Source organism: Canis aureus, chromosome 25 (genome assembly GCF_053574225.1).
Source record: "Canis aureus isolate CA01 chromosome 25, VMU_Caureus_v.1.0, whole genome shotgun sequence".
In the NCBI taxonomy this organism is placed as follows: domain Eukaryota; kingdom Metazoa; phylum Chordata; class Mammalia; order Carnivora; family Canidae; genus Canis; species Canis aureus.
Window position 1 is genome coordinate 25873979 of NC_135635.1, and position 27322 is coordinate 25901300.

The window sequence follows — 27322 nt, forward strand, 5'->3', positions numbered from 1 at the left end:
ATGAACAAGAGATGATGATGGCTTAGACTTGGGTGATACTTGCAGGGAATGGAAAGCCATAAATGAATTTGGGGTGTGTGTTGGAGGTAGAAAATATAGAACCTGTGGATAAATGGGATGTGAGAGTCCAAGAAAAATAAATCAAGGATGCGTCTTGGGTTTCTGGCTTAAACACTGGGTATGATAAAGCCATTTACTGAAATTAGAGTGTTCATAGGAGACAGTTAAGAGAGGTGAATTAAATTTGAATATTAAAATTGAAGCATACATTAAGCTTAAGTGTGAAGTAGGCAGTTGGCTATGTGAAACTCTGCAGAGTTCAGCAAAGAGGCCACCAGCCTACAGATTTTTTCTAAAGGCAGAAATGGTCAAGTTTAAGAATTAAGAATCGTAAGAATTTTAAGGCAGGAAAATGATTGGGATTGAACAAGAACGCTTAGAAAGTGAATGGAGTTAAGGACAGATGAGAGGGAAGAGCTCTGAAAACAAACATCTAGAGATGAGCAGAGGGAGAGCCAGGAAAGCAAATTGAGGTGAAGCCATCAGAAAAAAAAAAAAAAAGCTAAATTCTCAGAGGTCACAAGACCATGGAAGCCAACAGAATATCCAACACTGTTGAGAGGTCATGTCAGATGAGCACCAGGAAGTGTGCACTGGATTTGGAAATATGAAGGTTTTTAAGAACATAAGCTAGATTGGAGTGTGTTGTTAGTGAAATAGAATATAAGGAAATAAGGATGAGTTCAGCATTTTTAAGTTAGCCTCACTACATTTCACTAAAAGGAGGAAAGGAAAATGAAGTTTTTTTTTTTTTTAAAGATGAGATATTTGAGAGTAGTGGAAGCGTATTATTTTTTTGCCTTTTGGTAATATCTGAACCCTTTCATTTTTAAGGAATTCCTAAAATGCCTTAAATTATGAATTATGGAATTATGAATCTCTGTGGGAGGCAGAGGCTTCCTTCATTGTACAAGGTGAAAATGCCAGACACTTACTTTGTCAGCAACCCTAACAGGTAGGATGTGGGTATATGAAACAGGCTTCCCCAATCAGACACGCTGCCTCAGATGGGAAATTGGGAGCTTGGATGAAGTTGGAATCAGGAGAAACATTTTCTGGTGCAGCAGTGGTTGTGGTAAGCCTGTTTGTGGGGGCAATACTGCCTACAGTGCTGAAGTCAGATTCCAGGATGGTGATACCACCTGCAGTGTCCTGCTAAAATCAGGTTTGTCGGCTTCCCCTAATGACAACTAACAAACCATTTGCATAACACATATGCTGATGGAGATGATCAGGAGGAGACATTGATGATGAAGGTAACTGCAAGAAGAAATGTGTAGAATGTGACAGGGAAAGGATGCAAAGAATGTCGATATCCAGGTGAAACAGTTACATATATAGGCAGATACTGAACAAGGACCTGAATACTCACCATATGCTAAGCTATTGTAAATAAGAAAGATAATCCCTTTCCTCTAAAAGTTAGTAGTTCCTCAGGAATTAATATGTATGTGAATCACCTGGGAATGTTGTAGATTCTGACTTAGTACAAGTGGGATGAGGTCTGAAATTCTGCATTTCTTTTCTTTTTCTATTTAAAGATTTTATTTATTTGAGAGAGAGCATGAACAGGTAGGAGGGGCAGAAGGATAGGGAGAAGCAGGCTCCCCGCTGAGCGGCAGGGGTGGGGGTGGCGACGCTCCATCCCAGGATGCTGGGATCATGACCTGAGCCTAAGGTAGACACTCAACTGACTGAGCCACTGAAATTCTGCATTTCTAATAAACTCCCAGGTGATGCTGATAGATATTACTCTACTGATCCTAGGATATTTCGAATAGTAAAGATTTAGAGGATATTAGTGATAAAAATGAATCTTTGGAGTCTGTGTGGCTGGGAGAATGGCTAGCCATAGAAATATCAAGGAGTTTGGGGAGAGAACAGATAAACTTGGTATCTGCAAATACTTTTGTAAGAGAGATTGGGATTTGAGCACTTGATATTTAGACTTACCAGCCTGTGAAGACATGAACACTGAAGTTTGGTTAGTAAATGAGAAAAGTAGTCTGTAGGTAGAAACTTTACTCCCTTTAAGGCATAAATCAAGCCAGAAGGAGCCAAAGCTTTACTGTAGTGTTTCCAACAATCTTAGGAGAGGGGAAAGATTAAAAACTAAGGACTAATAGATTAACACCAAAACTGGATAAAATCTAGTATTTTTTAAATGTCAGACTTCACGATTTTAGGATTTAATTTCACGGCATTACAGCAACTTCCAAAGAAAAGGACAATAAAAGAAATAAAATTATACATGTGTTTGTCTCAAAGGAACTTGTAAGTGAAACCCAGTTGCTAGGTCACCTAACAAACAAGCAAAATGCCGATCTCCCCCTCTCAGTACCAAAAAATCAGAAACATTTTAGAAAGAGGGACAGGAAAATGAGTCACCGATAAAACTGTGTTCTGAATTTACAACTCTAAGGATAAACATATGATGTAGTTTGTTTATAAAAGTTTCAGTAATGAATTCACAAGTAGATGCTTTCCATCAAAACTGCCATATTCAGTATAATATGCAGCAGTGAGGAGAATGGTTTTGACAGATTATCAATATTGTAGTCTTATCAAAAGCAATGTGCTAGAATGCATTTGTCTAAAATGGCATTGCCTCCTAATAGGATTTTGTTAAATGACAACGTCAGGGCTTTTACAGGTCCAAACTTAGATGTGGGCTCAGAAAAGTTACTTGATAAAAGCCTTGACAGATAAGACCACTGAATTTTGTTCTGCTGACATTATGACCAGGTAATGGGCACTGGACAAATTAAGATAAACCCTTTTTAAAGGCATATAGTCAATGGGGAACATTTTGCCTGTATCACCGACTTTATCTGAATTCTTCCAGTTGACTGGAGCATGCCCAGGTCCTTATAGAATAATGGCCACTGTTCAAGTTGTAAATTTACCAAGATTAGTGAGTATTGTGTTCTTTTTTTTTTTTTTTTTTTTTTTTTTTTAGTATTGTGTTCATATAGAAAACAGTTCCTATCTTGGGTAAAGTTACATGGATAATATGGCTATTATGATAATAAAAACTGCAAATTACTTCTTTGATGACAGAATGAAGGATTTTGGTATGATATGAATGAGCTCAATTGGTTCAATATTCTACTTTGGCTTAATTCTATGCCCGGGCTGGTCTGCCCCATAGACCAGCAGGCTCACGAACAGAAGTAACTTCCTCAGAAGGCTACCAGTCAGATTCAGGGGCACAGAGAAGTCCTGCTATCCAAAAATTAAACTCCCCATTCATTGCTGTGTTTACGGTCTTCCTTTTACTTAAGACTTAGAACCTCGAGAATCTCTTTTCTGTAACCAAATAATATAGACAAGTGAAAAGTTCTATGAGAGGACAAGGATGGACCAGCTATTTTGCTATAGCAGATCAAGAAAGACATGATAGAAGTGAACTATTCTTGATTAGGTCTTGAGAGCTAGTAAAGGTAAGGTGGTGGAAAAGTGTGCCAGGCACTCTACTTTTGTATCCTACCTCTTACATGGGGTACAGGTAGCAGAAGGGTAAAGGTGGGAAACTTTCAGTACGGAGGACAAGGTCAGAAAGAGGTCTGTAAAACAGATTTAAGATTTCTGGTTCACCAGGCAATAGTCAAGACCTGCTTGCAGTTCAAGTACTAGATTCAATAGGTACTTACTGGGTACTTTAAGTGGTAGACACGGCCAGTGATTTTTAGCATTACCAAAATTTATAATCAAAACATTGAAGTAGTTTTGTCACAAAGATTTCAATATTGGACTATTCTTTCCATTTTGAGAAAAAAAGAAACATTCCTCCACTATTTCTAAATTCACTGTCCACTTTTTTTTTTTTAAAACCTGGCATCCATTTCTATTTATGATTACATTTAAACAATTTGGAAATGGAAAATGTGATGACTATTTTATGAAAAAAGGAAAACTGCATATAAGGCTAATTTAAAAAAAATGAGGTATTATGCAATGCTAGTTTTTAGAATTCCATCATAAATATACAGTTGACCACTGTTAAGGACTGAATATATATTCTCCCCAAATTAGTATGTTGAAACCCTAACCACCAATATGAGGGTATTTGGAGGTGGGATTTTGGGGAAGCAATTCAGTTTAGATGAGATTATGAAGATGAACCTCCCCATGATGTGCTTAGTGTCCTTAGAAGATGAAGAGACTAAAGCTCTCTGCCATATGAGGACACAGCAAGAAGGCAGTCATCTGCAAGCCACAAAGAGCATCCTCAACAATAACTGAATTTATCCTCAGATTCTTTTGGACTTCCCAGCATCTACAACTGTGAGAAATAAAGATCTGTTTAACCCACCCAGCCTACAGAATTTTGTTATAGCAGCCCGAGCTAAGACAACCACCAATTAATAGAAAAGTACCCTTTTATTGAGAGGTAAGACAAGTGTATTTACAATATTCAATTGTTAGGTCATATACTCTGACTGTGAGACTTTTTGAAGCAGCAATATTTCAGGAATTACAATTTATAAGGGGAAATGAAAAACATTGCAAGTATGTTTCTGTTACAGAAAATACATTTGAACAACGCCAGGTACACTTAAGGCTAAGTAGTATTAGACCTTTTCTTCCATCTTTATAGCAATAATCAAAGTACATTTTTGTCACAAAGAGAGAAGGCTAATTTTGGAAAGGAAGAAACAATATAATGTACAGTGCTTTCTGTCAGAAGACTAATATGTTTAAAAATAGAGCCTCATCAGTGGTTCTGAGTAAGAAATATACAATGCTGCCAAGCAGTCCCCAACTCACATTTGAAATTAACTTGTGGACTCTTTGAAAACTGCTCCAGCCTCTCAATCTTACTAAGGACTGGGAGATTATCAAATCCTTCACACCAACTTCTAATAATACTTCTGAAGTAAGATTTTGAAAAAGAGATCTGTTACAGTGCAAAGAACATTTTGATAGAAATTCATGTCTACAAAGGAGTTAAATAATACAGATGTTCCTTACATTAGCAGATATTGTTCTTGTTCTAAAAAGATAGAATTATCTAGCCACTGAAAATAATATGGATCAGTCAAAAATATGTATAAGAGTCCTACAGGGCAACTTGTATAAGTCGATCCCCAAAATATGTATATATTTGACACTCTCCAAATGAGGATATTACTTTTTTGAAGAACATTAGACACAACACTAGGTCTCTTATTATTCCATGAACTATTGAGGTAGGAGTCTCATTTTGTCAATATCATCTAGTTTCACAGATTATGTCATAAGTCAAATGCCAGTACCAAAAGACAGTAATCCACAAGACTGAACCATTAAACTATATACCAAGTCTTTCCTTCTTTAGACAAGCAAGGATGGGAGTTTTCTGTGCATCGAGATTTAACTAAAATAACAGAAGCTGTGATATATTTTGTAGACATGTTTGTAAATAAAAATCACAAATTTCAGTTATGATTTTGTGCATTAAAAAGCTTTGCAACTGTTAAAAAAGTAAAAGTGCAATCATTAGTGGTAAAACAAATAGTACTATGGCTGTTGAAATGTGTTCTTACATCTACCAGAAAAGCTGCCATGTCGGAAAACTACTAATGAAAAAATGGCCACTGTCAGTCAAGCATCAATGGTAGAAAAAAACAACACATTTTTTTAGTGTCATATTTTTAAGAAACTATAACCCATTTAATTATAATAAACTAACTTTAGCATGTGAAATTCAGATATTTTCTCCATGAATTCAAGATGAAGAGTGATCTTATGAAGCATTCAACATGCATATTGATTTTTGTTAGGAAAAAGCTAAAAATAAAGGGAAACTCCACTTTACATGAAAAGCTCTTACCAAATATAAGTTTAACCTTTTAACATATTACATCTTAAAGTAAACATTATCAATAGTTATTTAATTTATGAAAAGTAAAATGATAACATCACTACTAAAATAAAAACAATAAAACAAAAAAGAAAGAAAAACTACACCATGACAGAAAAATCCATTTGGTTTGCATCGTTTGGTATCTTAAAGAAAAGACTATCCAATGAAACAAGGCACGTAACAGACTACTTCATGGTTTTTGTTAGATGCTTACATGTAACGAAGGATACAGATAATTAGGTCAGACTCTCAGGAAGTAGAAGTAGTTCCGGAGTGTTTAGTTATAAAGAATGACCTCTGCGTATTCTGACAGTGAATATCTAGTTCAGATTTTCATCTGGCTTTAAAATATTAAGAATCAGAAGAACCACAAATGTTTTATTTTTACCATACATTTACAAAAAAAAAAAAAGTGATTCATACATCAAAACTGGGTTTTCCTTGGTTTTAATACATTAAAATGACATAATCCAATCTAACTCATGCATCACTTTCAGAGACACAGCGCAACTGGAAATACTTTTACCATTCCAGTGGATATTTCTAAAAAGCAAATGCCTACAGTGCTCCCGCACCTCCAATATAAGAAGAAAAGAAACAGGCAGCAGAGTTCTCCAAGGATGGCTGTTTCACACATTGTGGATAAACAATAAAAATTGCCTTCAAGAGTTTCAATAAGTATTGTAACATAGATTCACCTCCTTTAGTTTGCTTGCTGACTTCTTAGATCACTTGATTAGAAGCCTGATCTCATTGCCTCTTTATTAACTGCTATTGGTACTTTGTAGACTATACGTTTTAAACTTCTGTAAAGAACATTACAAGCTATTTCATGTAATTTAATTTTGTGCTGAATATTCTTCAAAGTATTTTATAAATAATACAATATTTTAAATGAGTCTTCAATTCATTCGTTGTTATACCATATTGTTGCTTTCTCCAACTTTATCTACAAACTGCAAGAAGAAAAAACAGATAATTAAAAGAAAACCCACAGCATTATAAAAACATATCAACATTTTAAATGTTGATTAAAAAACCCAGCTTTATAAGATTTGTGGAAATTTAAGGCATGACTGACAATGGTTATTAATCCAGTACTACTCACTACCATCTCCTGACACATAAATGTGTATTAAAAAATTTTCTTTTCTAAGGTAGTTTTTGCATGACATGTTATGCATATGACTTTAAGGGTACAACACGAGAAATACAACACAATGAACAAAAAAATTGGATAAAATGAAATTAACACTGCTAGCTTAACAAAAAATTAAAAAATGAAAAGCTGAGATGTCAGCCATTCATGCATTAATGAACCCAATAAGGCATTTCAACTGACCATTACTGAGGATCTCTTCTGGGCCTATGTAGTCTTTGAACAAACAGATTTAACTCCATTAAGTTCAATAATTAACAACAGCTATTGACTAAAAATACTTTAAATGTGTAATCTGGGCTTCAGACTGCAAGTGGTAATGACATTAAAAATAGATGTAATGAGGCAAGCATAAATTTATAGCTCCTGAATATAAATTTTAACACACATTAATTTAAGTGGTTATTTACTTTGGCTACTCCACCCCAAATGTAAAGCAACTGGGCCTTCTTCAGCATTCCAGATGGTGATGCGAATATTGAAACAAAATAATTAGTGGAGATATTAAAAGTTATGTAACCCAAGTGGTCATAACACTATCAATATCTAGCAATCGCTTAACCCTTCCTTTCATTTCACTATTCACATTTTTACTGAACCATGAAGTAATAATAAAAGGAAACATAATTTACAGCATAGAGTGTCTATATATGCAAATACTGAAGAATCCTTAAATTAAGGACGTGAATAATGACTATAACTGTATAACGAAGTTTCGGTGAATCCAAAAGCCATTAAGTAAAAACAAAATTGACTATACAGTATGAGTTTGGAGATTAATGCAAATGAAATCAGGACATACCCCCTATAAGCCCACATTCCAACATTTTATCTTCTTATAAATAGATGATTGGCACATGAAACTAAAAGTTGCTTTGAAAGTACCATGGAGGGACACCTAGGTGGTGGCTCAGTAGGTTAAGTGGCTGCCTTTGGCTCAGGTCGTGATCCCAGGGTCCTGGGATTGAGCCCCACATCAGATTCCCTGCTCCATGGGGAGCCTGCTTCTCCCTGCCTCTGCCTCCTTCTCTCTTCTTTCTCTGTCTCTCATGAATAAATAAAAAAATCTTAAAAAGAAAAAAGAAAAAAAGAAAGTACCATGAATTCATTAGGATTTTAAGGTAAATATAAGTGGAGAGAAAGCACAACAATCTCTCTCCAAAGGTAACTTCAAATATCTAGGTTGTTACCTAGGCTGTATTTTTTTTTTTTTTTTAAGATTTTATTTGAGAGAGAGAGAGAGAATGAGTGGGGCAGGGAGGGGAAGAAGGAGAGGGAGAAGCAGGCTCCCCGTTGAGCAGGGAGCCCACCATGAGGCTCCATCCTAGGACCTTGGGAAATGCAAAAGCTGAAAGCAGATGTTTAACTGGCTTGAGCCACCCAAGTGCCCCTAGGCTGTAAAATTCTGACTCTAAAATCGACTTGAGGTTGGAAATGAGATTTTGTCTTACAGCAAAACCTATTCATTCTTCAGTGGGTAAGCCATCCTTTAGCTGATAATCTAGTAAATGCTATGGATTCTCTCTCTAGAAACACTCTAGAAACATCTACAAACATCTGTAAACAACTTTAGAAAGTTGATGGCCCAATTTGGAGGAAGAGATTTAATGAGATCTTTCAAACTGTAGAGAGCTGGGAACAGAATTTTATCATCTGACTTCCAGTATAATAGTGCTTGATTTAATTGTCTTAATGCACGCTATTTGGTGACACAGTCTAAGAAAGAAAATATTTATTAGAAATAATGATGTCCTTTTTACATAATAGCTTCTAAAATTAGAAATCATGTAAAAGTTAATTGAAAAATGCCTTGAACTAAAAAAAAAGGTAGCATAGCATACCAACCTGAATTACATTTAAAGTAAAAAAACCGATAGTATTAAAAATGGATGTAGGGAAATCAATTTCAGGTTTTTTTTATGGTTAGCAATGATGATTTTCTCTGGTATTCATGGTAACCATGATCTATGGTGACGTGACAATTTATATCATAATAAAAAAACTTATTATTAATTAGGTATCAATTACTTGTATTTCTAGGAGTAGAAAGCATCAAAGAATATTATTCTTGATATTGATGGTTTAAAAATTTTATTTCTAATACATGATAACTTACTGATCTAATTCCAGGTAAATTCAAGAGGGATCCAAGGACTGGCACTCTTCTAATAAAGCCAATGACCACAGGAAAGAAGCCCCTGGAAGAAGGAAAAAGGTTCTCAGAACTTAAAGATTCTTTATTATTAAAATCAACAGCTAACCAAGAAAAAAGAAAGGATCCAGTTAAAATTTTAAATGTCTTAGAGACTTCACATTTCAAATGTTACCTTTAGTGGTAATGTTTCTTACCTCTCCCTGAATTTGATCTCTTTCTTAATTATACTCCTATAGTATTTTGCTTATACACCTATCACGCATTACTACTATATCCTGCTGGTATCTTTTTGTCTCTTTCCCATATCAGAAGTGAGAGATTCTCTAAAGTATATTTGATACTAATTCATTCTCCCATGAATAAAATGGCGTTTGGCAGATAGAAGACAAAGGATATACATTTCTTGAATAAATAATTAAACCAACCTTATTTAAAGGTATTTTCTCACATAGACTACTGTTTATTCACTTGGCAACTAGCATTTGTAAATGTTAACTGATCAAAATCTACCATAGTGTATTCAGTATTAAATATGTACTAAACGAATTGTCACCAAGTGGCAATAATTATGCAGTATCAGGTGCGATGTATTAAAATGCTGTATGCATATATGTACGTATCATTGTTTAGCTGATAAAAATAGCAAAGTGCCTTAACAGAAAGACAGTGCCTTGAAACCCCAATAAAACGAATTTTATTGCGTTGAAATTATAAGATAATATATATTCTATTGGCAAATATCTAGGTTTAATAAACATTTTTGTAGCTGACTGAATTATCTAGTAAGACTCAATAAAAGATTCAATGTAAACAAAAATCCATTTGAGAAAATTATGGTCTTTGTACCCATGCCAATGCAAATATCTGGGTTTTTGTAATAATTATTTGACATACTGGTTTATTAAAGGAGAAAAAGTAAAAGAAAATAATTGCCTTACCTGAACAAGAGAAAAAATCCATAAATTTCAAAGATCATGCCTATCAAAGGCCAACCAATAAGGACTACAAATACTCCACCCAGGAAAAATCCTGTAGCTTTCATTTTATGTTTTTGGAAGAAGAATCTGAATGTTCTTTCTAAACCGATGACAAAAGCCAAACCAGCCACAAATAAAACCTAGAAGAGAAAGAAAAAGGGAGGTAGAAAAAGTAGTTAACCATACTGCATAACTCTGAAAAGCAAGGTCAAAGCTTAATATAAAAAGCAGCACATCTGGCTCTTAGTGTGGGCAACTGGCTTGTGGAACTGAGGATGCACGCCAAGAGGTAGAATCAAGGAGTGGGTTAAGCATGTGAAAGTTGAAGTTGGATTCCACTCTTCTCAGTCCTCTTCTTTTTTGATTAAATGGAGAAAAAGAACCAAAGAAAGATCAAATGTTATCAATGGGCATGTACATATGCAATGGTTCTCCCAGGCAAGCTAAATGGAGACGGCTTTAGTTATGCAGATGAGTGTTTGGGCAAAAGAGGAAGGCTGGTCATAAAAATATGCCACCTGGAGGTACTCCTGGTTCTGCACACTTCACCACAGGCTACAGGAGTGCCTATGGATGGGAAAAATACTGACATGGCTAAGCTGATAGGAGAAACTATGTAAAGCCAGGAAAAGGATTCTAGTCTTACTAATCCCAGAATATCTGGTGGCAGCAGAAATAAAAATAAAGTTGTATATTCTCAAATATACATATATTTTATATGTTTTCAGAGAGTGAGCAAGAAATGGTGATCTCTTAAAAGCTTATTTTCCCCCAGGTTTTATTCCTAATACTTGCCTTTTTTTGTAACTACCTTGAATGAAAATTTTAACCAAGTACTGACTGAGCCTAATGGTTAAGGTTCATAGGCTCAAATAGCAGTGCTCCTTATATTATTAATTAAAATATAAATTTGATTAGTTATCCTTTATATATTCTAATTTCCAATTAAAAGCCCTATGGTAATTGGTAATATACACTTCAAAGATATTTAATATTATTTATTAACTTTGTTGTCTTCTTAAAAAGGTTATGATTTATCTCTAGAACTCTTGTACAATCTTCACAATGGACAACAAAGCACATTCCAAATACACAACACACACACCTTTCTTGGCAAGTCGGCTGTTAATATACAGATATATTAAAAGGTTTAAATGGGTTTTAAAGATCTGTTTGTTTTATACTACTGAACCAAATGTTTCAAGTCATATGTTTTAAGTCAAACATATTAAGAAATTTGGGGGCCACCAAGTCACCTATTTTGAACTCCTATCTAGAGGCAGCCTGGATTTAATCCATTGATATTACATAACCAACACTCAACAGAGTAGTCATTCAAAAATCTCTAAATGCTTACCTTTTGTTTAAATAGTTTTCTTTTTTAAAATTTTATTTATTTGACAGAGAGAGAGAGAGTGCACAAGCAGGGGGATCAGCAGGCAGAGGGAGAAGCAGGCTCCCCGCTGGGCAGGGAGCCTGGATGAATGTGGGGCTTGATCCCAGGACCCTGGTATCATGACCTAAGAAGAAGGAGGATGCTTAACTGACTGAGCCACCCAGGAGCCTTATTTCTGATGTAAAGAGAAGGTAATACCTGAGTAACAGTGAATTACTTCCCTCAAATTTAATAGCAGGCAATTATTCATTTTAATTACAGTTTCCTTATGGATTTACTTAAAATATCTATTGAAAAACTCACATTTCCAATGGCCAGTAGTGCTTTGTCAAAAAAGAGAATCATTCCAAAGAACAGGAAAAACACTCCAAATCCTGTTAATCCCATTCCAATTTCTGCAATATAAGTTATATAGTTAAGGGTAGAGAAAAACAAAAGTTACATTAAGATCCCCGTAAACTAAGTAAGACAATTTTTCAGTTTTTCTTTTGGTTGATATAAGAAAATAGGTCCTCCACATTGCAGGTTAACTTTATGACATTCATTAAGCTCTATAATAAATTAACATCAGCAAACAACTCCAAAATTTAAAATATAAATGGACATTTCTATCCTTGTATGAAAGATAGCACTTCTCATAAACAAACACAGGAAAGATAATCAGGATTCTAAACCTTTGATTATATATTTTTTCCCTCCCAAGAACTCCATTGGCATCAGACCTAAGTATAAGGGTTTTCTTTTACTATTTATGTCCTTTCATATTCAATGACTATTATTTATATGCACAATATCTACAGTTACTCCTTTCCCTTCTTAAATTAATTCCTTCTTTAACTCAGTGGTAATGCTACCGTAGGTCGGCACAATATACTCTACTCCATGATATACTGCTTCTCACAATGGCAATATTTTGAGAATCACATTAGTGTCTCCTCATAAGTTAATTTTCAGGAGGTTAGGCATTACTTTTAACTTCTTGATGGTATGGATTTATCTTCTATAAATTATCTAAACCATGAACCCATTAATGCATTTAGTGTATTAAGTCCTAAAATCCGCTCTCCAAAAGTTTCAAAGAACAGTTCTACTGAATATTAATATTCTGAGGTTTTACTCTTTTCATTCAAATACAAAAAATTGTTGATCAACTCCTAGATGCCAGAATCTCTTCTACGTACTGAGTGTACGGTGGTAAAAAAAAGTGTAAGCACTGATGTTTATGTTCATCCTTAATATAAAATACTAGTAATTTTATTACCTTTACATTCTGTTGGTCTTATCTTTTTAGCCTGAGGATTCTTAACTTTCTAAGATTACAGTTGTCCTTTTCTGTTAATCCTAAAAGCATAAGCCACAAAGTCACCCCCTTGGTCATTTTAGTTTTGCTCTCAGGAAATACTTACCAATCGTTATTTTACCTAGACACAGACTATCCGCATGAAATAATGAAACAGCAGAAACCATATTTTTGGAAACCCTATTTTAAATACACTATTAATGATTTCTGGTCTGTTACTTAACTTTTTGGCATTGGCTCCAGAAAGCCAAAATCTAGGTCATAGCTACTCAAAAAATTTTTAAGCCCTGGAAAATGTTCTGATGAGTTGAAAACTTCTATCATATACCTTTCTCTACATCCCCCACCTCCTCAATTTATAGTTAACTACTGCTTTCTATTCCAACTACCTTTTTTTCCCCCAAAGTTAGTCTAAAAGAATTCAGGTACTGGTTTATAAATATACTGATGAGTTTATTCCACAAACACAAAATCCTATGAAAATGGCTAATGCTTTCATGCTTAAATCCCTTAAGACAATTGATCAAATAACTGTTTAGCTGTCAGATATAATTTCCTAGAGGAAAATATGGACAAAGGAACAATTAAAATTCCATCTTTTAACAATTTAGTAGTTAGGATTTAGTCACTGGCAGTTGAGTTATTTGAATATGACTAATTTCTACCTTTTCATAAATCATCCTAATGATTACATATAAATCTTTTTTTTTTCCCCAAGATTTTATTTATTTACTTTAGAAGGAGTGGGAGGGGGGCAGAGGGAGAGGCAAAGAATTGCAAACAGGTTCTGCACTGAGCGGGGAGCCCAACTCAGGGCTGATCTCATGACCCTGAGATCACGACCTGAGCCAAAATCAAGAGTCAGATGCTTAACCAACTGAGCCACCCAGGCACCTCCAACATTTTGAGATGTTTGTTCATCAAAAGTAAATTATATTGAAGTATACCTACTATGTACTGTTAATTTGCCATGAATTATCCATTATGAGGTACTTTACAAGCCTTATGTAATTTAATCCTCCTGACACTATTGCAAGGTAGGTGTGACTACAACATTTTAGAGATGGAGCAACTTGAGGTTTAGAGAAATGACTCTGTCTAGAATCACACTTCTGGTTAAGTATTTGAACTCAGACCCTGTGCTTAACTATTACATCACACTGTTTCCCACAGAATTTTTTTTCAGGTTAACTATATTTAATTAAATAAAACTCAAGGGCACTAGAGCATACGGAACTTCTAGGGGAATCATCTTTGGGTGACTCAAGTTTAACAGGATTGGTTTGTCATCTAACAACTAAGTAGGAATTAGTAGAAGTATTAAAAATCAACTGCAGTGAAAAGAGACAATATCTGGATATGGTTTCCCATCCACTGCAATGTTTATACAAATATGTTATAATTCCTTTAACAAAACTGTGAGGTGAAAATGGTACCAGCCCTATGTTTCATGGACTCAGAGTTTCATAACTTATCCTTGCTCATAGAATCAAATGTATATGTGTGTGTGTGTATGTGTGTGTGTGTGTGTGTGTGTGTGTGTAGCAGGGGGTAGTAAGGTAGGCTGTTGGGCAGGAAAAGTGGTGGTTGTGTGGAGTCAGGCTAGAATTCAAACTCAGTTTTGGACTCCACAGCTTACAACTGTAGCATGGGCACCAAAATATTGGTACTATTTCACCCAGTGTAGCCCAGGAGGAGATATTTGCCTATTACATATTTGCCAGAACTGGTACTGGCATGATGTTGCCAAGTATTTCCCGGCTTAAACGGACCAAAAGTTTCTAACTGGCCTCACTGTGCCCTTCCTCACATCCTGAATTCCCATCTTCCCGGTGCCTACACATTCATAAGCCCCCTGGTTAATAAAACCCTACACAGAGCTGCCTATTCACCACCAGAATCATACTTAGTAAAATAAATTTATCTTTCGCTGTGCAACTATCAAAACTGCATTCCTCTTGCCTATATATGTGGGTTTTTTCTTTAAAGAATAATCAGATAAAAGCAATTTAATAAAATTTGTCTGAAATAAAAAAACACGAAAATTTTATAAGGAAAGATGCTTAATCTAACAGCAATCACTGTTAGCATTTTTATATCTTATTTGAAATTTTTTTGAAGATTTATTTATTTATTTATTTATGATAGGCATAGAGAGAGAGTGAGAGAGGCAGAGACACAGGAGGAGGGAGAAGCAGGCTCCATGCCGGGAGCCCGATGTGGGACTCCATCCCGGAACTCCAGGATCGCGCCCTGGGCCAAAGGCAGGTGCTAAACCACTGAGCCACCCAGGGATCCCTTATTTGAAAATTTTAATATTAGCTTTCTCTTTCCTTCTATGCCTTTTAAAAAATAGAAAATTTCATAGTAAGGAACTCAACTGAATATCAACCAAATAGAACAACTCAACTGAAGATCATGGGAGAATTTCAGGCAATGTGACATAATGAAGTAAAGATCTAGAGGCAGCATGGGAACTACCCTACTCTGTCCCTCTGAATAAATCTTGTGTTTTTATGGAGAGGGATGGGGAGAGTGCTATTATAGAACCCCTTAAAACAATCATGAATTGCTTTTTATTCTGTTCGGTGCTCAGTCACCCTCTCCCAGAATCAGAATTCCTGAATAATCTTTGCAAATCACTTGAATGATGGCCAATTTCTGCAGTTAAACTAATCGTTTTGTGTTCCAATCCATTGTCCTACCTAAAACATTTGGCAAATAATAAAGAATATAATTTCGTCTTCTTCATCAATTTAATGAAGGAGAATGCTCTGTAATTTGCCCATATTTCAACCCAATCCCTTTGTTCTGGATTTTGGAAGAATGTAAATCAGATGCTTGTCTCTATAAGAAGTCTTCAATAGAAGAGAATCTCTTTGCAAAGCATAAATAAAAAGTTCGTATTTTTAATCTATGTAATAATCAGACTCAGAAAGGAAAAATAATATTTTACAGTTAGAAAAGCTGTGCAGAGACTAAGTGCTTTCTCTAATTAGCAGAATTAAAAATAAGTTCTAGCAATTTGGGTATACAATTCTTATTTTCTTGGACAATTTAAAGTTTGGGTTTCAGTCAAGAGGAACAAAACACTATCACAAAGACAATGGACTCAATATACTACACAATCCCTCAAAAAAAATCAATGCATAACTTTATAGGATAAATATCTACTGTTGCTATCTATCCTTGCTATAAAAAAACACACTATTCTAAGACAAATCTCAAAGTTTGTATCTAGTTTTCTTCGATGCTGGAAGGGTACAGTGAACACAAAGGTTTCTGAGCCAGCAGACCTGGGATAAAGCCTTTTTCTGTCACTTTCCTTACGACCATACGTTGAATTTCTTTTGAGTCTCTTTTAATTTATAAAAGAGATATATTTCTCCCTGCCTTATAAGACTCTTATAAAAATTCAGTTTAATGATTTATATGAAAGCACTTGGTAAAATCAAAAGAAATGTCTTTATATGATTGCTAGTTTCTATTATAACAGTAAAAAAAAAAAAGGACTTTATGTATCTTCTTTTTTTTTATTTTATTTATGATAGTCATACAGAGAGAGAGAGAGAGAGAGGCAGAGACATAGGCAGAGGGAGAAGCAGGCTCCATGCACCGGGAGCCCGACGTGGGATTCGATCCCAGGTCTCCAGGATCGCGCCCTGGGCCAAAGGCAGGCGCCAAACCGCTGCGCCACCCAGGGATCCCGACTTTATGTATCTTCTGATCACAACAGGTGAGGCCAACAAACAAAATGGGTACCATTCCTCGGTCAGTGCAGGTGGCTCTAAGGTGCAGACCTATCCAACCACAGAATGAGGAGCCTGATTGGGGAGGTAATGTGTGTGTATGTGTATATATATGACCTTAGAGGCTCTCTCAAGTTCAAGTCATCCATGACTTCAATCCAAACCTTAAGACTCCACTTTAATAGACTGTTTAGTTCTTAAAATCTTGAAAATCAAAGCTAAGCAGAATAAAAAATGAAGACCGTGGCAGATAAAGTGAGACGAAAAAAAACTATCATGACCATTAAAAGATAGGACCCACACGGTTGGGCAGATAAATAATAGTGAAAGGGAAAATAAGGGAAGGGAGAAGAAATGTGTGGGAAATATCAGAAAGGGAGACAGAACGTAAAGACTCCTAACTCTGGGAAATGATCTAGGGGTGGTGGAAGGGGAGGAGGGCGGGGGGTGAGAGTGAATGGGTGACGGGCACTGGGTGTTATTCTGTATGTTAGTAAATTGAACACCAATAATAAAAAAAAAATAAAAAAAAATAAAATAAATAAAATAAAATAAAATATGGTGAAAAAAAAAAAAGATATGTAAATACGAAAATGATAAAAGCTGACAATAGGGTAGAAAAGTAGGAATGTTACAATGAAATAAAAGGAAACAGCAATGCTAACCTTAGACGTAAGATACGCCTAGGGAACTCTATCTCAGGCACAAAGAGATGCTAAAATAATGAAAAGCCGCAGAGCACAATACACAACATGAAGGAAAGCAATCGTTTCACTGATTATTACTACTGTGGAAAGGTGAGGCGTAGAAAAGTGAAGTCGTTTCAAGGAATTTTTGGGAAGTTGTTTCCAGAGGTGGTAAAAGGCAAAATATTCAAAATGTTTAAGTGTAAGCATATTAAAACACACACACACACACACACACACACACACACCCAACACCTAAAATAGATGACATTTAAAATACCATCTCCCAAACAAGCGGCCAGTGACTTGTAGAGGACCCCAAGTCTGTGATGCGCACAAACGTCCCCAGAGTGAGCCCCGGGCACCGCGCACCGCGCACCCAACTTTCTCTCGCGGCCATCTGCGGGAACAAAGCGCCCATCTCCCCGGCAGCGAGGGCGGCGAGACCCCGGGGCAGGACCGACACTCAGCGAAGGCTTCCCCCTCCCCCCAGCCAGGCCAGCCACCGCCAATCCAGCTCCCGCCCCCTCCAGGCAGCCCTCCAGGTCCCGCGTCCCCAGCTCAGTCCAGCAGGCCGCCGCCCCCGACGCCGAGCTTCATTCATTGACCCGGACCGAGGGGCGGGTGGGCGGCCGAGACGGGCTCGAGCAACGGCTGTGCGAGGCTCCAGGCGGGGACCCCGGGGCGAGCGCTTACTCTGGGTGTCTGTTAAGGAGATCATGGCTGCAGCAGGGAGGGCAGCGGCCACAGCACCGCGGGGCGTCCAGGGCGTGAAGCAAAGTCGGGAGGAATGAAGCCGGGAAACAGCCCCGGGGAGAGCCGCCACGTCTTCCGGAAACACGCAGCCACCCCCCACCCGCGCTTCAAGGCTGCTTCCCATTGGCTAAGCCCGCCCCCGACACAGACCAATCACCGCTGGCCTTGTTCGGTGACGCGCCTAGTGGCCACACCCCTCCACCAATTAGAGAAGGCTGTCCCTTGCAATTGGTGGAGGGCACCTCGCCGGAAGGGCGGATGCTCGCGGCTGGAGAAAGAGGAAAGCCTGGTGGCGGGAAGTTTTCATTGCGGAGCGGCTGGAGACTGTAGGTAGTGGTCCTGAGGGGCCGGCGCTCTGAGGTCGGAGAGCGGGGCGGCCGCGCTGGCGGCGTGGGTTCCTTTAGCCGTCTGGGGAGGGGTTTTGGGGTAAATCTGCTCTGAAAGGGCTCTTTTTCCCTCCCTTTTCCGTCCTGAGGGTGAGCCGGGCTATCGCGGATCACTTCCGCAGGGGGGAAACGGGCGTGCATCCTCGCCCATCTCCGTGGAGCGAGGGCCTCCGGGGGCCCGTTGGGCTGCCTACCCCATCCTCTTCCACGTGGGAAGCTGGGTTTCCAGTCTGCGCATTGGCGGCCACCTTCGGAGACGCATCAGCATAGTGGGGGGCGTTCTTAGACTGCTGTTGTTTCCTGAACGCAGGTGGTGGGCAGACGGGGCGTGCGGTCGGAAGTCCAGAAAGAGCAGGAGGAAAACCAGTGAACCACTCAAGTAGCAACTTGAAAGTAGCAGTTTACTGTGCACGCACCGAAGAGACGACTGTGAAACCAGGAGCCCAAAAAGGGAATGAGGCTCTGGGCGTATATTGTTACCAAGCGACTTAACACAGTTAAGAAGTCAGTGACTGTTTCTTCTTCACAGTGATTAGAGGATTAACTTTTTCTTAAGTGATAGGGAATTGGTTAGTGGGATTACCTCATATAAACCTTGGGAAACAGTTTTAAGTTTTGCTTACGATTTCTGGAGGAATAGACAGGAAATTATCTAGGTCAAGTTGGTTTCACCAGATAAGCTCTATTGATCTTTGACTAAACCGGTTTTGTCTGCTCGGAATTTTCAAGGCTGGTCTCCTTTTTTTCAATTTTTTTTTTTTTTTTTTAAACAGTTCTTCCCTTTTTGGTTGTTCTGATCAACCAGTATAGTATTTTCAGTTTCCACTGTTGATGTACTCAGGCTGAAGAATCACATTTTTGCTATTGCCATTAGTTGAGTCATCAGGCTCAGGCTGTTCATCATCTTCATCATTTATGTGGTTATTATTGATTCTATCCAGTTGTCTGATCCTGATGGATACCGTTTGGCCTGTGAGTGGCTGCTGACAGACCTTCAAAACCCTTGAGAGTGTGCAGCATATTAGAGAGGTAAATATGATCTAAGGAGGACAATAGCCAAAGATTGAAAAATTCCCAGAGGAGATTCCCGTGTGCCAACATTTAACCAACCAAATAAATTAACTGGGTTTCAGTTTTTTAAAAGGTATTTACATAGGCATAAGACAATGTATTAACAATTACATCTTCACGATGACTTGGGACTGGATGAAGGTGAGGATGTTTTATTTTAAGAGGCAGTGCTGGGCAGCCCCAGTGGCTCAGCAGTTTAGCGCTACCTTCAGCCCAGGGTGTGATCCTGGGGACCTGGGATGGAGTCCCATGTCAGGCTCCCTGCAGGGAGCCTGCTTCTCCCTCTGCCTGTGTCTCTGCCTCTCTCTCTGTGTCTCTCATGAATAAATAAATACAATCTTTAAAAAAAAAAATAAAGAGGCAGTGCTACAGGTGAACTTCCACCTAAATTCGGCCTCTCTATGCTGTGAGCTGTCAGATATTTAGTGAGACATTTCAATGAAAACAAAAGAAGGAAGATAATAGTTCAAGAAAATTCTAAGTGCAGTGTCTTGAGTTTGGAGAGAAGCCAGTTGAGAAAATTTCTAGATGTTGGATTCAAATTATCTTCAGATGGAGTGAGGGCAAGAGTAACAATCTGATAGATTTTTCCTGGTTTGCAGTTTGGATGTCTCTGGTTATCTTGCTGGGTGACCACATAGCAACAGGCACATTGTTCTTACATGAGCTCTTGGTGGTTTCCCTGAAGTTTGTATCCAGTTGTCTGGCTTTAGTTTGCATGACTTTAGGAAAAGGGCAGTTTTATTTTCATAGTGATTCCAAATCAGAAGACAAAATTGTAAATGTTAGTTTGGAGAGTTCTAGCCAGATATTGGAGGAAACTAGAAGTATTCAGGATCCAGTCCAGTGTATAAGTAGAAAATAAAACTTTAAAGAAATTAACAGCAGTAGGATCTGATGTCCACAAAGATGTGTTACTGAAACCTAGTTTTTCTCTATAATCATCCCATTTCTATCAAGATAACTACAGTTATCTATCAAGTTTCTATCAAGACTAATTTGTTTGCAAATTGAGTCCAGTTTCAATAAATTTGGACTGATTATTTATATAAGTGCAGCAAAAATAGTGATCATACAGGCTCTTTTAAATCCACTCTGCTAGAACTTTTCATAAAGAATCAAAAAATAAAAATCTTAGATTGAACTTTTCAAGGCTCTTTGGGCTAAGCAACCAAGCTAAGGACTTGTCTAATCATGCCCTATCACAAGGAGATCAGATCGAGCTTATGTAAATACATATACTGTCATGAAAAATAAGATTATTTAATTAATAAGAGTTCTTAAATTCTGGCGAAATCAGGTAGGGAGAAAAAAAATGTTTCAACCTTTGATTACAAAAGTAGGTTTTTATGAATCAGTTTCCCACTAAACTTTCAGAAATTCTTGCCCCATTCAGTCTGATGACTTTAAAGTTAGCAGAAACCTGTACTTGTCAGTCTTTTCCATTAATCTCTTTGGAGATGAAGCACTTTGTTTGTAGGAACAGTTTTGCAAAAACTTAACTCCATTTCAGTCTTAGCTAGACCACACATAAAATTCCTTTCTTGATTCCTTTTCCATAAGCCTTCTACAACTTTTTATATCCATCTAGTTTTTATTTCATCATTTTCCTTTCCCATTCTGGAATAATCATTTTACTTTTGGACAAAATTCCTTTCCTTCTTCCCTTACCAAAACAACAACAAAAGCCCATATTCTTCATATCTTTCCTTGTCCAAAAAACATGTTCTGTTTTAACTACTTTTCATACACTGTTTCTTCATCCTTATTATTTCTAGTATCTTTAATTACATATATTAATTAGAATTCTTAACTCATAATATTTATAGTAAAAGCCAAGAAGTAAGCAATTGTGGACTGGCAAATTTATAAATACACAATTATAAAACCTTTTTAGAAACATACATTTTTTAATAGTATAGTTTTTAATTGGCAAAGGACATAGTTATTGATAGATCCAAGTATCTTTTGTCTCTAAAAATTAAAGAGCCAAAAGTTAGGGTTGTTGTGATGAATCCTAGGCTACTAAAGCCTGAATGGACTCCTTTTTTTTTTTTTTTTTTATAAATTTTTATTTATTTATGATAGTCACACAGAGAGAGAGAGAGAGGGGCAGAGACACAGGCAGAAGGAGAAGCAGGCTCCATGCCGGGAGCCCGACGTGGGATTCGATCCCGGGTCTCCAGGATCACGCCCTGGGCCAAAGGCAGGCGCCAAACCGCTGCGCCACCCAGGGATCCCCTGAATGGACTCTTAAGGCGGTATGAGCAAGCCAGAGTAAGGTAAAAATGTTGGCAGGTGCCAATAGAATTTAGTGATTTCTCACAAATAAAAGAATAGTTGCCATAGCGTGAATTTATTCAGAGAGTTTTGCCAGAAGATGAAGAACTAGATTTAGGTTACCTTGTAACAGATGATACAAATGGAACTATAGATTAACGTAAATAAGAACCTTGCATAGTAATACAAGGGAGGTACTTAATAAAAACCATTCAAATCTAAGGTAGATTTGAGTCAGTGTAGTAGTACTGATAAATAACCATGACGGGAACCAATTCAGAGAGCAAATTTAAATGGGTTTAAATGACATTTCCAAAACACTAATTTACTGAGGTCAATCTTAGTTGGCACCCGGACATGATAAAAAGTATTTTAAATCACATAGCAGTGATTATTTCCTTTTTAACTTTCTTTTAATCCTTATTAGCTTCAGGGAAAATTATTAGTTGAGGTTGTAGGTCTTTAGTAATTCTCTTATACCTGCTATTAATTCATTTTAACAAAATGAGCAATCCCCAAGCTCCAAACTCCAGCAGGCAGAAATGTCATTGGTTTATGTTTATTACAGTTATAGGTGTGGTTATGTTTTACTTCTAGTAAGTGACAGATTACTTCTTTTCCCCATTTTTGGTAGTAATGTATAGTTTTATTTCAGTATAAGTTTAAATAAAGTTAGTTTCCTTAAATAAAGTATTAGTGATACTACAATACTGTACAGAAAAAGAAGCCCAGAGTAGATAAACTTGTTTAGTATTTAATGATTCAGTATATTATCTCATTTGGAAATGATTTAGGTATTCATTATTTAGTTTAACTTGGTACAAACTTTTCTGTTATTTACATGTATTTAAATTATTTGTTTTTAAAAATTATGCTTAAACATTAAACAGCTAACCATCTCAGGTTATTTTTCTCGTTGAGAGATTGTGAAGACATACTTGCTTTTATTTTATTTATTTATTTATTTTTAAAGATTTTTTATTTTTTCATTCATGAGAGAGAGAGAGAGAGAGGCAGAGACACAGGGAGAGGGAGAAGCAGGCTCCATGCCGGGAGCCCGATGCGGGACTCGATCCTGGGACTCCAGGATCGCGCCCTGGGCCAAAGGCAGGCGCTAAACCGCTGAGCCACCCAGGCATCCCCACATACTTGCTTTTATTAAGCCAACAAACTTAAACTAGGTTTTACTTTTCAAAAGTTATGTCAGGTCTTGTGAACTTGAAAAACATTTGGGTTAGTTCTTATGTTTCTGAGGGTTTCAAGAATACTTAATTTATAAGTGCTTATTTTTCTTTAAGCCAATTAAATAGAGCTTCTTACACATTAGTTTTGGCACTACCATCTGAAATTAGAAAAATATCACACATCAACAATATGCATGCTTAGACGTACTTAAACATGCAGACAGATGCAAAACAGATCTTACAGCTTTTGTTTAAAAAAATTTAATCAAGAGCTGATAGCCATTTTAATGCAAAACTCACTAGTTTATAAAAGAATAGTTGGATCCAAATTGTGGGACTAAGTTGAGATTACTACTCTGATAACAAAGGTTTCTTTTTTTACTAAGTTTTTTGTTTGTTTGAATGATGTAAGGATCTTTTAAAGCTATTTTTGCAGTCATTTTGTCTTTTAGAAGCTTCTGTTTATCGATCAAAGAATGCAGTCCATTGTCACTGAGAGATTTGAAATTCTCTCTTGTCAGGATCCACTTCTCTAAGTTAAAGTTGCCCTACAGTAGCGACTGCAGTTCCAGAAGTTCACCCATTTTCCAAAAAGGCACAAAATCCTGGTCCATAAACCAAGTGGAACCATCTTTGCCCTTAGATTCCCTAAGAGTTCTTAACTATGAGGAACCCTGTTTTTCAAAAACTTTTCCAAACCAAAGGGAAACAGAATAGGGTAATTTACTAAGAAGCTTCAACAAACAAAGTGTTGTGCAAATTAAAGTCAGCTCAAAATGGAGAGACTGGAGCTCAGCTATAAGAGAGACCTTCAGACTCTAGGGTCGGTGAGGAAGCAGTGGACTCAGTTCTATCACCATAGAGGCCTCAGTTGAGGGGGATGGTGGGGTCGTGGCTTCTTTGGATCCCATTTTTACACCATAAACTGTCAATAGTTTAGAAATATTGAAGTAGTAATTAGTAAAAGTTTACTGTGCACACACCAAAAAGACAGTGTGTAAACCAGGAGCATTCAAACCAAAACATGGAAGGAAATTCAGAGGTATATTGTTTATAAAGCAGCTTACATAGTGAGAAGTTCCTGCCTTCAAGCCTCCTCTCCTCCCACTTGCTCATATGTACTCTTAAATTTTAGTCATTCAGGGCAGCCCCGGTGGGTGGCTCAGCGGTAGAGTGCCTGCCTTTGGCCCAGGGTGTGATCTTGGAGACCTGGGATGGAGTCCCACCTCGGGCTCCCTGCATGGAGCCTGCTTCTCCCTCTGCCTCTGTCTCTGCCTCTCTCTCTCTCTGCCTCTCATGAATAAATCTTTTAAAAAATTTTTTTAGTCATTCAGAGGTATTTAAAGTTCTTTAATTGTTTTGTGTTTCCCCGCCTCTGACCTTTTCCTATTCTCTCCTGAAATCTGATCCCTTCTTAGGATACCAGCTCCTCTTTTGAACCTAAATTGTAACTCTTTAAGCAAGTATTCAATAAAATGTTGAATGACTATTTATATGGATGGATTTAGCCTATTCTGGGATATTTGAATCTGTATTGATAAGATAGGTTTAATAACCCAATTTTACAGATAAAGGAAAGAGGCTAAGAGGAACAGGTTGTTTAACTTTGCTAAGATTATACAGTAATTTAGTGCTAACACTGTTTAGCCTCAAAGCTTTGCTCTTTTTTGCTAATCACTTTGTATGTGATGTTCAAGTGTTATTGATATGAGTGATCCCATGTGATTTTTGTACATTTCTCTGTAATCTAGAGAATTCTCCATAAAAATTAATGTAATCCTTATTTTAAAAGTCTCCTCTATAATAAGAGGTGCCTGGATAGCTCAGTTGGTTGAGCACCCAGTCCAACTCAGTTTCAGCTCAGGGTCATGAGTTAGGCTCCACACTAGTGCATTACACACAAAAAAGTATGAGTCACTACAATATATAATTTACTTTTTAACATTTTTCATGCTCAGTATTGACATATTATTGTTGGTGAGACATTATCAATATAGTGTGGTTTAAAAAATATTGCTATGATTTTTCTTTCATTTTTAGAAAGAAGTTTGGATCTCCAATTCAGTTTTAAAATGGCATCCATTTCAGGTTAGTGGAAGTGATTACATTTTATAGTACGTTCTGTTTTATTTCTAATTGCATGTTCTTTGAAAAAAATTGTTTTTCTCTGTACTTTCAGTTTTGCTGTGAACCTTTAACTGCTCTAACAGGAAAGTCTTAGTAAAAATAAAGAAACATAAATTATAAAAATATTTGTTTTAAAAGTCTGATTATTGAAATGATGTGTGGTGGGTTTTTTCTTATTGTAGTAAAACATACCTGCCAAAATGTACTCTTTATACAGTTCAGTGCCCAAAATTTACATTATTGTGTAACCATCACCAATATCCATCTCCAGAACTTCATCATTCCAGACCAAAATTCTGTGCCCATTGTACATTAACGTCCCTTTCCTTCCTTCCTACCAGTTGCTGGTTGGTAACTATTCATATTCTGTCTGAATGAATTTGAATACTCAGGGTACCTCATGTCAGTGGACTCATAAAATATTTGTCCTTTTGTGTCTGGCTTATTTCCCTTAGTGTAATGTCTTTGAGCTAGGATTTTGTAACATTTTTCTTTTTAAAGCTGAATAATATTACGTTGTATATATCTCCTTTTGTTTATCAATTTGTCAGTGGACATCTGGGTTGTTTCATCTTGTGGCAATTGTGAATAATGCTGCTATGAACATTGGAGTACAAATGTGTTTGAGTCTGTTTTCAGTTCTTTTGGGTATGTACCTAGAAGTAGAATTGCTGAAATCACATGGTTTTTCTGTCTTTAATTTTTCAGGAACTGCCATACTATTTTCCTTTTTTTTTTTTTTTTTTTAATTTTTATTTATTTATGATAGTCACAGAGAGAGAAAGAGAGAGGCAGAGACATAGGCAGAGGGAGAAGCAGGCTCCATGCACCGGAAGCCCGACGTGGGATTTGATCCCGGGTCTCCAGGATCGCGCCCTGGGCCAAAGGCAGGCGCCAAACCGCTGCGCCACCCAGGGATCCCGCCATACTATTTTCCATACTGACTGTTCCATTTTACATTCCCACAGCAATGCTAAGGGTTCCAAGGGATGACATGTTTTTTTGAGGGAATTATAGGAACCTAAGAAATCATAAAGTAGAAAATATATATCACTTTGAATCCCACTACTCAAATTAATACTGTAGATAATATATCGATGAATGATTTTTCAACAAATATTTTAGTTTTCAAAGAGTTTTTATTATTTTTTTAATGAAGTACAATTAGTATATGTTATATTACTTTCAGGAGTGCAACATATTCCCCAGTTCTATCCATTAATCAATGCTTACCATGGTTTAAGTGTAGTCATTGTCACTCTGCAATGTAATTATAATATTGACTATATTCGAGTGTTGTACTTTTCAACTTGTGATTTATTTTATAACTAGAAGTTTGTACCTCTTAATCCCCTTAACTTATTTCACCATTCTTTCTGCCTTCCTTCTTTTGGCAACTGCTAGTTTATTCTCTGTATTTAAGAGGTTTTTGTTTGGTATGCCTGGGTGGCTCAGTGGTTGAGCATATGCCTTCAACTCAGGGCGTGATCCTGGAGTTCTGGGATCCTCATAGGGAGCCTGCTTCTCCCTCTGCCTGTGTCCTTGCCTCTCTGTGTCTCTCATGAATTAATAAATAAAATCTTTTAAAAAAACAAAAGGTTTTTATTTGTTTAAAGGTTTTATTTGAGAATGAGAGAGAAAGCGCACACGCACACACACAGATGCACACAAAGGAGGGGTAGAGGGAGAAGGAGAAGTGACTTCCTGCTGAGCGGGGAACCTGACATGGGGCTTAATCCCAGGACCCCAAGATCAAGACCTAAGCCAAAGGCAGACACTTAACCAACTGAGCACCCAGGTGTCTTGTTTGTTTTTAACATTACATGTGTAAGTGAAGTCATATGGCATTTGTCATTCTCTGACTTCTTTTATTTAGCCTCCTACCTCTTAGGTCCCTTGTTTCAATTAGCAAAATCTCATTATTTTTTATGGCTGAGTAATATTCCATTGTGTGTATGTGTGTGTGTGTGTGTGTATGCACACACTACTCTTCATCCATTTGTCAGGCATTGAACACTTGGATTGCTTCTATATCTTGACTATTTTAAATAACACTGCAACAAAATATCTTTTTGAATTAGTATTTTCATTTTCTTTTCATTTTTCTTTCTCAGCACTAGATGATATGGCATTTCTATTTTTAATTTTAATTAATTTTTTGAGAAAACTCCATACTATTTTTCACAGT

At 36.9% G+C, this 27322-nt stretch overlaps 2 protein-coding genes across 9 annotated transcripts in view; one reads left to right on the forward strand and one right to left on the reverse strand.

Annotated features, from left to right (window-relative positions):
• Positions 1-4424: 4424 nt before the first annotated feature.
• Positions 4425-18192, reverse strand: GOLT1B (golgi transport 1B). The gene is made up of 5 exons (XM_077870829.1): positions 18027-18192; positions 11899-11990; positions 10161-10339; positions 9184-9265; positions 4425-6864 (listed from the first exon to the last, which is right to left on the reverse strand). The coding sequence occupies exons 1-5, from the start codon at positions 18049-18051 to the stop codon at positions 6826-6828; spliced, it is 417 nt and encodes a 138-aa protein (XP_077726955.1). The 5' UTR covers positions 18052-18192; the 3' UTR covers positions 4425-6825.
• Positions 18193-18282: 90 nt separating this feature from the next.
• The window catches only part of RECQL (RecQ like helicase), a 46325-nt gene continuing 37285 nt past the window's right edge, over positions 18283-27322 (forward strand). For 2 of the 8 annotated variants that reach the window (XM_077870817.1, XM_077870825.1), the window contains exons 1-3: positions 18283-18412; positions 19414-19501; positions 25048-25095. In XM_077870817.1, coding sequence (XP_077726943.1) covers positions 25080-25095 — 16 coding nt within the window. In that variant the 5' untranslated portion in view covers positions 18283-18412; positions 19414-19501; positions 25048-25079. Of the gene's footprint in view, positions 18417-18782; positions 18977-19413; positions 19502-21703; positions 21826-25047; positions 25096-27322 lie in introns of those variants that run through there. The other 6 variants (XM_077870818.1, XM_077870820.1, XM_077870819.1 and 3 more) reach the window with 6 other exon arrangements.